Source organism: Dasypus novemcinctus, chromosome 20 (genome assembly GCF_030445035.2).
Source record: "Dasypus novemcinctus isolate mDasNov1 chromosome 20, mDasNov1.1.hap2, whole genome shotgun sequence".
Lineage (NCBI taxonomy): Eukaryota > Metazoa > Chordata > Mammalia > Cingulata > Dasypodidae > Dasypus > Dasypus novemcinctus.
Genome location: NC_080692.1, coordinates 25752112 through 25768366, shown reverse-complemented (window position 1 = coordinate 25768366; position 16255 = coordinate 25752112). Strand labels below are relative to the sequence as shown.

Below are 16255 nucleotides of genomic sequence, written 5' to 3'. Positions count from 1 at the left end.
TCAAGGAAATTGTCCATTTCAGCTAATTATTCCAAAGTGTTGGCAAAAAATTATTCATAATACACTCTTTTTATCTTTGTAATGCATATAGGTTCTGTAGTAATATACTTTTTTTTTTCACTGTTGTTGGGCTCTCTTTATCTTTTTTCTTCCATGATCGGTCATACTAAAAGATGACCAATTTTGAAAAAATTTGGTTTAATTGATTTTAGCTCTTTATTTTCTTTATATTTCATTGATTTCTGTGATTATCATTATTTTATGTTTTCTGCTTTCTATCCGTTGAGTTTAATGTTCTTTTATCTTTCAGATGTGAATATTTATATCAATGATTTTCAGACTTTCTTTTTAAAAAAAATAAATCCATTGCTATAAATTTGACTCTAATACAAATTTCACTGATTTGATTCAATAGGTTTTGATTTCTTATACATTTATTATTATTTAGATTAAGAGTTATTCTAATTTCCATTGTTTATTTATAACTTTATTTCTTAATTTCCAACTAACTGATAATTTGCTAATTCATGTTTTAAAATTAATTTTTAACTTAATTCCTCTGTAAACAGAGAAACTATTATGATTTCAACCCTTTGAAATTCTTTGAGATTAGCTTATGGCCCAACATATGGTATCTTTTGTTAAATGTCCCATATTCATGTAAAAATGCATTTTCTATATTTCTTGGCTGCAGGTTTATATATATATATATCAAATATAATCAAATTTAATAATCATATTATTCAAACGATCCATATATATACTCACTTTTGTCTGTTTTACTTTCCACCAATTATTGACAGCTATGTTAAAATTTCTATATATAACTGTCTATTTCTCTTTTGTGTTTTTTCAATTTTGCTTCATTTCAAGGTTTGTTTCAGTAACATACAAATTTAGAATTGATTTCCTTCTTGTAAGATTGGTCATTTATAATTATGAAATATCCTTCTATATCTCTAGTAACTTCTCTTCCCATCAAGTCTACTTTGTCTGAAATTAACATAGATAAAACAAATTTCTTTGCATGGTATTTCTTTTTTTTTCATCATTTTGTATTTAACCTTTATGTGTGCTAATATTTATGACATGTCTTTCATAAGTAGCATAAAATTGAGTTTTATTTGTTTTTAGTTACTCAATCTTTAAATTAAATTGGTATGTTTAGTTCACTTACCTTTAATACAATTACTAATATATTTGGAGTAAATAATCCTTTTCCCTATTTCTCTCTTTTTAAAAAAGAATCTTTCCTTTGTTCCTTTTTATCTCCTTATTAGCATTTTTTTTTTGTTAAACCAAGTATATTTTATTACTGTATTTTCTTCTCCATTCGGTTGTTTATTGTATTTTTTTTTCTTGTTTCAGAGTGTTTGGTCTTCATTTTAACTACCTTTATGTAAAAACATAAAAACATAAATTATCAAAACCTCACCAAACAATTATTATCCATGTTTTTTTGTTTTTAAAGATTTATTTTTATTTATTTATTCCCCCATCATTTGTACATGCTTTCTGCTCACTATCTGCTCTCTGTGTCCATCTGCTATGTGTTCTCGTTGTGTGTTTGTCTTCTTTTTAGGGGGCACCAGGATCCAAGCCAGAGATCTCCCATGTAGGAGAGAGGTGCTCAATCACTTGAGCTACCTCAGCTCCCTGCTATGTTGTGTCTCTTATTGACCTTCCTCTTTGTGTCTCCTCTTTACGCCACCTTGTTGTGTCAGCCTCCAGTGCCTGCCCATTACATCAGCTTGCTGTCTTGCTCATCTTCTCCAGGGGGCACTGGGAACCCAACCCGGGACCTCCTGTGTGGTAGGCAGGAGCTCAGGCACTTCAGCCACATCTCCTTCCCTACCCATGTTTTTAAATTCCCTCCTATTTATGCTATTGATGTTCTTCATTCCTTCCTCAATTACTGCATCCATTTTGGTTTTTAAAATACTTTTTAGTATTTCTTTATGTGGTGGTAACCCAAGAAAAATGCAAATGCTCTATATTTTGATTGTGGTAGTGGTTATACAGGTATTATAAATTTGTAAAGTTAGCAAAGTGAACTCAACATAGGTGTATATTATTTCATGGATATTATGCCTCAATGTAGTTGACATTACTAGTTCTCCTTTGTTTGTTGCTAGCTTAACTCTACTGTCATAAAAAGCATGTGTTTTGTAATTTCAGTCTTTTCCAAAAATTTTGGACTCCATTTTCAGAATAGCTTATGATCAGGCTTAGTAAATAGCCTAAATGCTCTCAATAATAATGTGTATTCTGCAGTTTTGGCCTGCATATCTGTTACATCACATAGTTCAAATATGCTACATATTTAAATGATTGTTTTTGTTGGCATGTTTTATCATTGCTGACACAGGGGCATTTCTGATTACTATCACTGTGTAACAAATAACCTCAACTACTCAATTTTAACAACCATTTTATTTTACATATCACAGATCACTCTTTTGTTTTTCCTCCAGATTCTGATCACATTTCCTCACTTCCTGTAAGTCCTCATCATCTTCTGATAATAGTCTCTTGAAGGCCCTTCCAACATTTGTCTGCTGCCTTGTCCCAAAGGCAGTTGTGCTTGTTTTAGGTGGCATCGCAGTACAGGGCTGTAATGACTAAAGATGTATGACCATGTTCTCATATCTTTGAAGACAAACTTTTACATTTCTCTTTAGTAACTAATTTGTAATTGAACTCCTGGGTAACATGTGAAGTCTAAATGTTCTGTTACTATTGTTATGTTACAAATTTCCCCCCAAAACTTACCAACTTGAAAGAACAACAAAAACAATATATTTTTCCTTTGATATCCTCAGTCAGGAATTTGGGAAGGGCTCAGTTTGACAGTTCTCAGTTGGGATCTTTCATGAGGCTGCAGGCAGATGTCAGCTGGCATGACTCATCTGAAGGCTCAATGGAGCTGGAAACTGAGAATGGCTCTCTCACCTAGTGGCAATAGATGCTGGTTGTCAGCTGGGGCTGTAATCAGAGCCCCTGCAATGGCTCCTGAGGCATGACACTGTCAACAGAGCCAGACTTCCCCTAAAGCAAGCATTCTACATAAATCAAAGAGAGGCTGCCCCACTTTTCAGACCTAGCCTTGAGGGTCAAGTAGTGTTACCTTCACTGCATTCTACTGTTTACATGCCACTCACCAAGGTCCCAGATTCAGGGAAGGAGGCATAGCTCCCACCTCTCAATGGATGTGGTATGGAATAATTTCTGCATGTGCATAAATGCCACCAAATGTGCATTAAATAATCCCACTTCAATAATGGATTTTCCAATTACTACTTTTAGTCCTGTTAACTGATTTTGTGTATGTAGGACTTGTTCTATTTGAGTGTTAGAACTTTTCACCATATCTCTGATGCTCCTTTTTTATAATTTCCATTCCTTTGACTTTTTGTGTTTTATTTTAAGTATTTTCTTCTCATGGAGCTTCCATTTCACTGTTTCTATCTTTGGTGATCGAATGTGTTTTTATATTAATCCTCTTGTTTCTTAATTTCAGTTACTGACTATTTTAGGTGCAGAAATTCCAAGTGATTCTTTGTTTTCATTTTTCTGCCAAAATACTCATGATGTCATATAGTTCCTTGAACATTTGAATCAAATTTATTTAGAGTCTCTGCCAGGTAGCTCCAATAGCAGGATGTCCTGTGACTTCCTTTCTAATGTCTCCTTTTCTGCTTGGATTTTGGTCAAATCTCTGCTTTTATCATTCTGGGTATTTTTTTATTTTACTTTATTGATAGACATTGTATATGAAAAGTTGTAGAAACCCTTCAGAAAGGATTTCATTTTGCTTCTTGCAAGCTTCTGATTTAGGGTCATATCACCTTATTTAAAGGGAAGTGATAGGATTAGAAGTCAGGCATCCATCCCTATGAGAATGGTCACTCTTCCTTCTACAGCACAAGTTTTCTGGTTGTTTAATGAAGCTTCTCATGCTGGGGGGACCCTGGATTATAATTTGTGCTCTGGCAGCCTTGTGAGTCTGGCAAAACCTATCTTGATCTTTTCAGGTTCTTGCTATTTCCTTTGAACTGGCAAATCCTTCCACTGGGAAGGCACTCACCTCTGACCTTCATCTCTCTGATAGCTGGGCTCCAAAACTTCTTGCTGCCTTGGTACTTCCACAGTGGTGCCAACCGGTATTATTATATTCCACTTTTCTGATGTCATTCTCTATGCAATGATTTGTTTAAAATAGACAAGTTTGCCATTCTCTAAAGCAGAATTCTCCATGAAGCTTACTTCTGAAGGTGTAACATCCCTCCAACATTACAGCTTGTATCTCAAATGCCTTCACTGGATTGCATTTAGGTTTCTTTTAAAAGATCTATTTTGGTTATTTGTTTCTCCCCACCCCCTGGTTCTTTGCACCTGCTATGTCTGTTCAGCTTCTTTTTAGGAGGCACCATAACCAAACTAGGCAACTCCCATGTGGTAGGCAGGAGCTCAACTACTTGAGACATAACGGTTTCCTGATTATATTTAGTTTAATTCAGTTTCCTGTTCTCTAACCTACTAACCTCTGTTCACGACATTTCTGTAGGAAACCAGACCCAGGTAGTGCCCCGGTGCAACGACTTTGTGTCTGATCATGCGGACTCTGCGGACTCGGAGGAGAGCGCTGCCAACTGCTCAGGTGAGGGGGCCCCTGGGACCAAGGAGCCCTTCCCATCCTGTAAAAAGCCCCCACTGACCTGACTCTCTCCCTCAGGGAGTAGACAGCTCCGCCTGGCGGACGGGGGCAGTCGCTGTGCCGGCAGAGTGGAGGTCCTTCACCAGGGCTCCTGGGGCACCATCTGTGACGACGGCTGGGACCTGAGCGATGCCCACGTGGTGTGCAGACAGCTAGGCTGTGGGGTGGCCATCAGGGCCACCGCGTCCGCTCACTTCGGGCCGGGATCGGGGCCCATCTGGCTGGACCACCTCAACTGCACAGGAAAGGAATCCCACGTGTGGAAGTGCCCTTCCCGGGGCTGGGGGCGGCACGACTGCAGACACAAGGAGGACGCGGGGGTGGTCTGCTCAGGTCTGCCCTCCTTCTTGTCCACATCTAGGGGAGGCAGCCCAGTCTCAAAAGGGGTGGTGTCTAGGCCCAGGGAAAGCACAAGCTGAATCACCCACAGCACAAGGGGCTCCGCTCCAGGTTCTTGTTTCTCAAATAGCCGTGAAGGGTTTCTTCTTCCAGGGATTTCACCTGACAAGATAGGTCATTCTGGTGTTTACAAAATAAAAATAGGACTCGCCCTTCAGTCGTAGTAAAAAGGGGGGAGAGGGATGCCTTGCAAATCCCCTTGCATACCTGGTTTACCGCAGTGCACCTCTGGGGGTTGAGCAGGGCCCTGAGAGCTGCTTCACCTCCCTCTGACCCAGTCTCTTCAATGTCTCTATACCTGGCGTGGCCCAAGTAAAGGGGGCAACGCATTAATTAAGGAAAGGAAACAGGAAGTGGTATAAGAACCTTTCCACGGTGTTAGTCTCTCCTGCAGTGCCTGAGACAAGTGGGTCAATGGCCTGGAGTAATGGAAGGGTCAGAGCTTTAAGGCCCACTGCACCGGCCACAGTCCCTCATCCTCTCTGTCTTCACTTGCAGAGTTCCTGGCCCTCAGGCTGGTGAGTGAGGACCACGACTGCGCTGGGTGGCTGGAGGTCTTCTACAACGGGACATGGGGCAGTGTCTGCAGAAGCCCAATGGAGCCCACCACGCTGACTGTGATCTGCAGACAGCTGGGCTGTGGGGACACCGGGCATCTCAGTGTTTCTGCTGGCATCAGGGCGACTTCTCAGCCCCACTGGGTGGATGGAATCCAGTGTCGGAAAAGTGACCCCACGCTCTGGCAGTGTGCTTCTGATGCCTGGGACCCCAGCTCATGCCCTCCCAATGAAGCAGCTCACGTCATTTGTGCAGGTGACTCTTTTGTCCAACTTGAGTGGTATGTACCACCTTTCTGTGTTTTTAATACAAATTTATGTTTTAGTTGTATGGTTTAAATTTCATATTGAACCTACAAATGCATCTATCCAAATCTTTTAGCCCAGACCAAACATTTTCTGAAAAACTAGAAAAGGATATTAAGGTCCAATGTTAAATTTAAACACCTGGGAGATTGAAGAGAAGACATTTTTTGGTTGTACTGTAGTGGAAACAAAATTGTGTTCACTTGAGCTTATTACTGAAAGGATGATAAGAGTTGGCCCTAATTTATAATGAGCATTCACTAGGCATATGCTAGACCTTTTACACTCAGAATAATATTTAGTGCTCATAGAAGGCCAGTTAAATAGGTATGATGATGATCAATTTTCAGATGAGAACTGATGTGAAGAGCTTTGGTGCAAGGCTCAGTCTATTTACTAATAAGTGCCAGAACTGGAAATCCTATCAATATCTTTTCCAAAGCATTGCCCTTTCAAATCTGTGATACATTTTATGATCTTCAGAGCACTGAGTCACGTGGTTAGCCTAAGAATTGCCAGTGACCCCCAGTTATTTGCAAGGCCCTGTTACAGGGATGTGGATAGAATGAATGAAAAGATATGCATAACCGCACTGGTAACATCAGGATCCATGGAGTAAACATGTAAAGATGTCATGAAGGAGAAATATCAGATGCCCTGAGGTGTAAAGCAGGAAAACAGTTCTTAGTGGGGTGAGGAAGGAATGTTTAAGTGAAATTCTAAAGATGTGTAGAAATCACTAAAGTGAAAAAAAAAAAAAAAAGGTGAAAGGATATTTTGGCCAGCCGGAAGTGCAAGTCAGAAGCCCTGGGGTGAGATAAAGGATGGGTGTTAGTGAAACTGAAAGAGCTAGTAGGTCTGGAGCAGAGAGACCTGGAGCAAGAGTGAGGCTTGATGACTTGGAGGGGAAAAGGAGCCAGAGAGTTTCTTATGCTGAGGAGGCCAGTGCATATAAAGGACAGCTAAACACCTTTCAAAAGACCCTCACAGTGATGCCCTGTGGCCTCTCCTCCTTGTTTGTCTCACACCTCACTAGAAGCTCAAGACTCCAGTTTCCATTGAACCTATAGCCTCATAATGCTGTCCTAATCCACAACGCTCACCCTAATACCCTCTTACTTCCCTTACTCTCCTAAAATATTTTGCTGATTCCTCTTAAATTTTCTGCCTATCTCTATGTATTAGCAAATATTCCTATGTCCTTAAATACCCTTTTAACTTCTTATGCTAAACAAAGCCTAACTAGCCCCCGGTGGCCATGCTTTCCTTGCAATCACACAAGTAGAGGCTGCTTATTTTTCATACTGTCCACTTACGTCTGGATCTAAAGATGATATCAGTATCTTCTTTGATCCCCATTGATACTCCAAATCATTCTCCTCTGAAATTATTTTAAATAGGCATAACTCCTTTGAAATTTATGTCATTAATGTATACTACTCTCTTCATATCCTTAATTTGGCTAAACAACTTGCTGGCCACCGTCCATCATGACTGGAATTTAAGAACCAAACACATTCTTTTGAAAAAAAATTTTAATAGCATTATTGCATTTTAATAATAATACACTGCCTATATTTTAAAAGTACATTTTAATAAGTGTATAATTCAGTAAGTTTTGACTTATATACCCAAGAAACCATTACAATATCCATAACTCCCCCAAGTTTCTTTGTGCCCTTTTTTTCTCATCAGTTAAAAAAAGTTTAAATTAGAGAAATTATAGGTTTATTAAAAAATTATGTAAACATACAGTGTTCCCTTAAAGTCTCACCATTCTCATTTTCTTTAAAGATTTATTTTATTTCTCTCCCATTCCCGCCCCCTCCCCCCCCCCCCCCCCCCCCCCGTTGTCTACTCTCTGTGTCCATTTGCTGTGTATTCCTCTGCTTCCACCTGCACCTGCACCATCCGGCTGCACTGGGAAACTGCGTCTCTTTTTTGCCACATCTTGTTGTGTCAGCTCTCCCTGTGTACAGTGCTACTCCTGGGCTAGCTACACTCTCCTCACGTCAGGGCTGCTCTCCTTGTGGAGCACACACCTTGCACGTGGGGCACCCCCACACAGGGGAGCCCCTGAGTGGCATGGCGTTCCTTGCGCACGGGAGCACTGTGCATGGGCCAGCTCACCACATGAGTTAGGAGACCCTGGGGATTGAACCCTGGACCCTCCATATGGTAGATGGATGCTCCATCAGTTGAACCACATCCGTGTCCCACTCCTCCCCATTATGAACACTTTTTATTAGTATGGCACTTGTGTTGCAATTATTGAAGGAATATTATAATTGTAGTATTAGCTACAGTCCATAGTTTACATTAAGGTGTATTTTTCCCTGATATACCATTTTATTACTAACACCTTGCATTAGTGACGTACATTTGTTATAAATCATGAAAGACCATTCTTATAATTGCATTATTACCTATAATGATTTTATCAGCTCTCTTCATCTGATTGCTGCATTGGTTATATAGTACAATTTTTTTAAGATTTGAATTTTGTGCAAATATTTCACCTCCAGGAGAAAGTTTCCTTTCCTCCACTCCTTCTCTTGGAATCTTGATCTGTTCTGATTGATCTTGTGAAGAATTTTCTCAACAATTTCCAGGATTTGTTTAAATTCTCTTCCTCACTCAGAGCCCCCATATTCTTACACTTTTAAGTTCTGCGTACTGTTCTGTCTTAAAGCAGCTCAGTTCCCTCCCCTGCACCATTTATTTCTTTGAGGCCTTTTTGCACCAATTTCTTCCCCATTAGGATACCCTGCCCAAGATAGGGTCAATCCAGAAAGGTAAGTCTATCAAGACAGATTCATTTTGCATTTAGGTGGTCCACTGAACAGTACCTGGATTGAGTGAGCACATCTCTTGCCAACAGCTCTGCTGCAGGGTCTCTCTCTCTCTCTCTCTCACTCTCTCTCTCCCTCCCTCCCTCCCTCCCTCTTCCTCTTTTTCTGCTGGGGGCCCTTTTGTATGTTATACTCCTCAAAAGATTGTGCTTCACCCTGGACTCTGTGGAATTAGGTCCCTGTGCCTGGATTGTGTGAGATTTTAACTTGCTGCTGTGAGTGACTCTATGGTCTGCTTTGTGACAGGAGGGATCTGGGCTGTGCTGCATCTGCCTGACTCCCAAGTGATGTGGGATAAGCAAGGGGGATGGGCCTGGACTGCAGCTCTGAGGAGTAAATCTACCTGTTCTTGGAGATTTTTTTTTTTTTTCTGATTTAGCATTTGTGGAGTACTTCTTGCCTCTCTGTTGTCCTCCAGAATTCTAAGCAAGTGGTATTTGTCCTTTTACTATGTGATTCTGAGGGAAGATTTTTCCAAGGTATGTCTTATATAACCATATTGATGTCACTCTCAGGCTTGCATTCTTTCTCTCCTCCCTCATTATGTCACAGTTATTCCTGACTTCAACAGTCATGCAGACAACCTAGTCAACTTTTTTCCACCTGTCTTCCATTACTGTTCATGTGATCTTGTATTTTGCCTTATCAATATTCATAACTGTACCACTTCAGTGGTACACTACATTCTAACTATCTTTTTTACTTACCTATTCAATATTCCTTCCTCATAGAAACATTCAATCACCCGTGTATCTGTAATTATTTTTCATTCCCATCATCTTCCTTATGCCTGTACTCTCTTGCTCACTTGTTTAGGTTTTATGGTCTATCAGTACATTCACATAGAGAGCAACTGCTGACTATTTTTCATAGTCATTGCACTATTTTGCATTCCCACCAGCAATGCATGAGGGTTCCAAATTTCTACATCCTAACCAACACTTATCAACATCTGTTTATTTTATTATAGCTGTATTGGTGGGTCTGAAGTGCTATCTCACTTCTTCCATTCTGTGAGTTGTCAATTTCTTTTCTTGATGGTATCATTTGACGCACAAAAGTTTCTACTTTTGAAGTAATGCAATTTATCTTTATTTCTTTTGCTGCCTGTGTTTTTTCTGTCATATCTAAAACCCGACTCCCTAATATACACATGTGTTCTTCTGAGAGTTTTATTTTGTTAGCTCTTACGTTTAGGTATGATCTACTTTGAGTTAGTTTGTATATATAGTATAAGAAAGGAGTCCACCTTCATTCTTTTGGTGTAGAAATACAGTTGAGTCCCAGCACCATTTGTAGAAAAGGTCATTCTTTCCTACATTCTGGTGTCTTGGCATTCATGCTTAAAATCAATTGAGCATAAATATATAGATTAGAAGATTAAAAGCACAGAAGTTGCCTTTGGTAAGGACAAGACATTGGATTTAACAGACAAAAACTTCAACATAGCCATTATAAGTATGTTCAAAGAACTAAAAGAAACCATATTAAAGTAGTAAAGTATCATGACAATATCTTATCCCATTGAAAATAACAATAAGATAAAGACATTTTTTAAAGATTCACATGAAAATTTTCACTAGAGGGACTCAACAGTAGATTTGAACTGACAGAAGAAAGAATTAACAAATTATGGAATGATATACAGTATAAATGTGTGTATCTTTTCCTTTATTCCATTAACTGATTTAAGAAGCAAATGTATAAAACAATATCATAAAATGGTGTTGTTGGGACTATAACAAATAGAAATCTAATATACAGGCACAAAGGAGGTGGGTAGGAGCAAAGTTGTATTGGAGTAAGGATATAACACCAGATGAAAACTTGAATCCACACAAAGGAAGAGATCCTGAAGTGGTAAACATAACAAATGCTATAAATATATATTTGCTCTCCTTTCTAATCTAAGATGCCTAGAAAGACATAAAATTACGTACGTTAAATATAATAATCTATTATTGGGTTTGTAATATATGTAAATATAATATGTGTAATAATAACATCAAAAGGGGAAAAGAGAAAATAGCTATAAAGAATAATACTTCTATATCTCAATGGAATTAAAATAGTATAAATCTACATTGTATTCTAAGTTGAGATGTATATTGTAAGCCGTAGAGCCAACACTAAGAAAATAAATTTAAAAATGCAATGAAAAAAATATTTAAAAATAGTTAAAGTGTTACACAAGAAAATATTTACTTAATGCAAAAAAGAGTAAAATAGAAATTGAAGAACAAAAGATGCATGACATATAGAAAACAAATGTAATTTGGAAGATATAAATCCAGCAGTATCAATAACAATATTAAATGTGAATGGATTAAACAATCTAATACAAATACAGAGATTGTAAGACTTTTTTAAAAAGATATAAATATAAGCTGTTTTCAAGAGATACATTTTAAATTCAAGACACAAATAGGATGAAAGTAAAAGGATAGAAAAAAGATATGTCATGCAATCAGCAACCATAAGAAAGCTGAAATGGTTATTCTAATATCAGACAAAATGGACATTAAAATGAAAAATTTTGCTATAGATAAGAGGAACTTTTCTTAATAATAAATGGTAAATACATCAGGGAGATATGACATTATATATATATATATATATATATATATATATATATATGCACCTAACCAAAAAATATACATGAAGCAAAAATTAACACAAATGAAGGAGAAATAGTCAATTCAAAAACACTAGTTGGGGCTACTTTATCCATTTTTAGTAATAGAACAACTAAGTAGAAGATTGGCAAGAAAATAGAAGCCTTGAAATACACTATAACCTAAATAGGCCTACAGAAATCTATATAATACTTGATGCAACACCAGCAAAAAAGCATTGTTTGTAAGAATACATAAAACATTGTCCAGGATAGATCAGATGCTAAGCCATAAAACAAGCCTCAATAAATCTAAAGAATTTAAAGTATACAAAGTATGTTATCCCAGCATAATAGAACAAAATTAGAACGAAATACGAGAGATTCACAAATATGTGGAACTTAAAGAATATACTACTTAGTAGCCAATGATTAAAGAAGAAATCACAAGGGAGATTAGAAAATACATTGAGATTAAGGAAATTGAATATACAGCATACCATAGTATATGGGCTGTAGCTAAATAAGAACTAAGAAAAAAATTATGGCTGTAATTACTTATATTAAAAAAAGAAAGATTTCAACTCAATCTCCTAACATTCCACGTTAAGACATTTGAAGAAGACTAAATAAATGGTATCCACACTAGAAAAGAAGTAAAACTGTTTCTTTTTGCAGATTCCAAAGTAATCCACATCAAAACATTATTACACCTAATAAATGATTGATAGAAGGTTGCAGATTGAAAGAAAGAAAATAGAAAAATCAATTGTATTTCCATTCTCATACAATGAATAATCCAAAAATGAAATTAAAGAGACAATTTCTTTTAAAATAGCATCAAAAACAATTTAAAAAACCATAAGAATAAATGTCGCAAAGTTGTGCAAACTTTATACTCTGAACACTACAAAATATTTTGAAAGGTATTAAAGAAATTTAAATAGACGGAAAGACATCACATGTTCATGAATCAGGAGATTTACTGTTGTTAAAATGACAATGTTTCCTAATATGAGACAGATACAGGACAAACTCTATCAAAATCCTAGTTATCTTCTTTGCAGAAATTGATCAGCTGATTCTAAAATTCACATGGAAATACCCAAAACAATCTTGGAACAGAACAAAGTTGGAAGATTCACGATTCCAGATTTCAAAACTTCCTACAAAGCTGCAATTAGACAGTGTGATAATGGCATGAGGGCAGACAGAGATATCAAGAGAGCTATAGAATTGAGAGTCCTAAAATAAACCTTCATATTTATTCAACCAATTTTTGACAAGGGTGCCAAAACAATTCAATGGAAAAAAAATAGTCTTTTCAACAACTAGGGGGGAACAATTGAATATCCACATGCAAAAGAATGAAAGTGGATTCCTGCTTCACAACATAAATAAAAATTACTCCAAATGAATCAAAGACCTAAATGTAAGAGCTAAAAATATAAATCTCTTACGAGAAAGCATAGCATACATCTCTGTGTCCTTATGTTAGCAAAGTCTTCTTAAAGAAGACACAAGCAACCAGGGGAAAAATGGATAAATTGCTTGAGCAAAATTAAACATGTTATGCTTCAAATGACAACATCTAGAAAGTGAACAGACAACCTACAGAATTCAAAAGATGTTTGCAAACCATATATCTAAAGAAGGATTGGTATATAATATATATAATGAACTCTTATAAGTCCATACAAAAAAAAGATAAATAACACAAGTAAAAAATGGCCAAAGGATATAAATAGACATTTCTCAAGAAGATATACAAATGCTCAATAACCCTATGAAAAGATGCTCAAAATCATTAACCATTAGAGAAATGCAAATCAAAACTGAAATGCGATTGCACTTCACATCCACCAATATAGCTATAATAAAATAAATAAATAATGACAAGTGTTGGTCAGGATGCAGAGATTTAGGACTCTTATACATTACTAATGGGAATGTAAAATGGAGAAACCAATTTGGAAAACAGCTGGCAGTTACACACAATGATAAACATAGAGTTATCATATGACTTAGCAATTCCATGCCCAAGAGAAATGAAAACCTATGTCCACATAGAAACTTATACACAGATACTCACAGCAGATTATTCAAATAGCCAAAAAAGTGGAAACAACACAAATATCCATCAACACATGAATGGGAAATATAATGGACTATTATATGGTGATACAACGGAATGAAGTACTGATACACAGCATGCTCCTAGAAAACGTACTGAGTTAAAGAAGCTAGTCACAATAGACTCAAATTGTATAATTCTCTTCATATGAAAAGTCCAGAGTAGACAAATATATAGACATAAAGTAGATTAGCATTGTCTAAGACTACGTAGGGATGAGAAGTTTGAGCATAATGGTGTTTCTTTTTACAGTGATGAATAAGTTCTAAAATTGACTGTGGTGATTGTTAAACCACAAATTGTATGATTCTCTTTATATGAAAAATCCAGAGTAGACAAATATATAGGCACGAAGTAGATTAGCATTGTCTAAGATTAGATAGGGATGAGAAGTTTGAGGATAATGGAGTTTCTTTTTATGGTGATGAGTAAGTTCTAAAATTCATTGTGGTGATGGTTGTTTGACTCCAACTATACTACCCTGGTATTGATAATTTGGTTTACTCTTGATTATTCTTGATTAGTCTTTGTTGATATTTATCAAGTTTATTAATATTTTAAATCAAATTTTGATGGATTTTTCTTTATTTTTTCTAGCCTGTTTGTTTATAATTTCACTAACTTCTGTTTTATCTTTGTTAATTCTAGGTTTCTACTTCCTTTCTGATTCATTTAGTGATCTTCTAATTTCTTACATGGAAGCTTACATTTTTTTCCATTTTCAGTCTTTCTTCTTTTCTAACTGATGCAATCTAGGCTACAAATTTTCCCTTAGTCACTGCTTTAGCTGCCTTAGAGAAGTTCAGTTGCAATAAATCTTCATTATCTTTAGGCACGTTTTCTTATTTTAAAAAGTGTATTCCTTGACCCAGGTATTTTTTGGATTAGCGGTGCTTAGTTGCCCAATATTTAAGAATTTCTAGCTATATTTTCTTTTTAATCACTAATTTAATTCCACTGTGGTGAGAGGAAATGCTCCACTTGAATTCAGTTATCTGAAAGTATTAGGCCCATCATATGGTCAAGTTTTCTAAGTGTTCAATGCCCATTTCAGAATCAAGTGAATTCTGTCATTTTTGAATTCAATGCTCTAAATATGTTACATATGTGAATTTGTTGTTTATGTTGTTTTACATCTACTATATTCTTTCTTATACTTTGTATTAATACAATTTGCTTTAAAGATTACTTTGTGTGATATTATGCTTGTAACACCAGTTTTCTTTTGGTTAGTGTTTACATAGTAAATATATATTTTTCCATCATTTTACTTTCAGTCTTTCTTTGCCCTCATATATAAGGTGAGTACCCTGCAAGCAGCATATGGCTGAATTTTGTTATATCTAGATAGGTTTATATTTGGCATATCTAATTCATTTACATCAAATGCAATTACTGATATCGTTGGGTTACTATCTAACATTTGCTTTGCTTTTTTGTATTTTGGAGTTTTTTTTTTTTTACTTTATTTTTAAGGAAATTTTAGATTACAGAAAAGGTACATTGAGTCTATATGGGATTCACATTTGCTTCACCCTCTCCCCTCTCACATTTTCCCCTATTAATAATATCTTACATGAGTGTGGAACCTATGTTACAATTGATGAACAAATACTGAAGCATTGTTATTTACCATGATCTATGGTTTACACTTTGCACATGCAGAACAATTCCAATGCCCTATAAATGCCCAATGTTCCACCTATTCTTCCCAAAACCTCCCTTCAGAACCTGTCTACCATTTGCTTTTAATTGACACTTCTTCTCTCTTTTAGAGTAAATAATTTTACTATTTCATGTTTTCATGTTTTCCTTTGATTTTCATAAGCTTTACTATGATGTGCCTAGTTATGGGTGACTTCATATGTCTGGGGTTCTCTGAAAAAATGTTCATCCATTATCTCTTCAAATATTATTTCTGCAGCATTTTCACTTTCTCTTCCTCTCCACCTCCTCTCCCATCCTGTTCGCCTCTCTCCTTTTTTCTAGGACTCCAGTGCTGCATTTTACACTTTTTGAGTATGCCCCAAATGTCTTTAATGATCTGTTCTTTTCACAGATCCTTCATCCCTAGATACTGCACTTTCAGGGCTTTCAGATGAGAGTCTGGGGTGCTTTGGGTGCTCAGTACCAAGAGAATGAGGAAATATCCCAGTTGGTTTTTAAAGGTGTTTGGCTTAGTTCTTTGACCTCCTGCCTTTTACATTTTCAATATTGGGCAAATATATTTAAGAGGAAAACCTGCCATATGATAGTGGCCTCAAATCCCCAATTTTATCACATCAGCCTCAAGATATACTGGATTCTCTATCCCAAAAGCAGTTATTCTCAGGCATTATCTCATGCACTGAGTTATGAAATTTCCTTAAGAAAAGAAGAAGCTGTTGATCCTTGATGAAACTCTGAAATGATTTGCACTCCTTGCAATTTTAGTACATCTAGTCTATGTTATATCCATAAATGCCTAATGCCTTTAATATCTTCTTATATTATCCAGCTGTTTTAGTTTTACCCAGTAGGAGCATTGGCCTACTGGGAATGCCTCCATTCTTCATGGAAGCAGAGTTCTAGATTCAATTCTGTACTTCACCCTTTACTTAAAGTAATAGTGAAGCAACATTGATGACAATTATTAACCTTGCTCTCCATCATTTTTATCATGTATAATAAGGAGAG

General features: G+C 36.4%; 1 protein-coding gene across 1 annotated transcript in view; it reads left to right on the top strand.

Annotated features, from left to right (window-relative positions):
* Nucleotides 1-6012, top strand: part of LOC105744225 (antigen WC1.1-like) — a 42366-nt gene extending 36354 nt beyond the window's left edge. Inside the window, exons 7-8 of the mRNA XM_058282335.1 lie at nt 4568-4660; nt 5615-6012. Coding sequence (XP_058138318.1) covers nt 4568-4660; nt 5615-6012 — 491 coding nt within the window. The remainder of the gene's footprint in view (nt 1-4567; nt 4661-5614) is intronic.
* The last annotated feature ends 10243 nt before the right edge of the window (nt 6013-16255 follow it).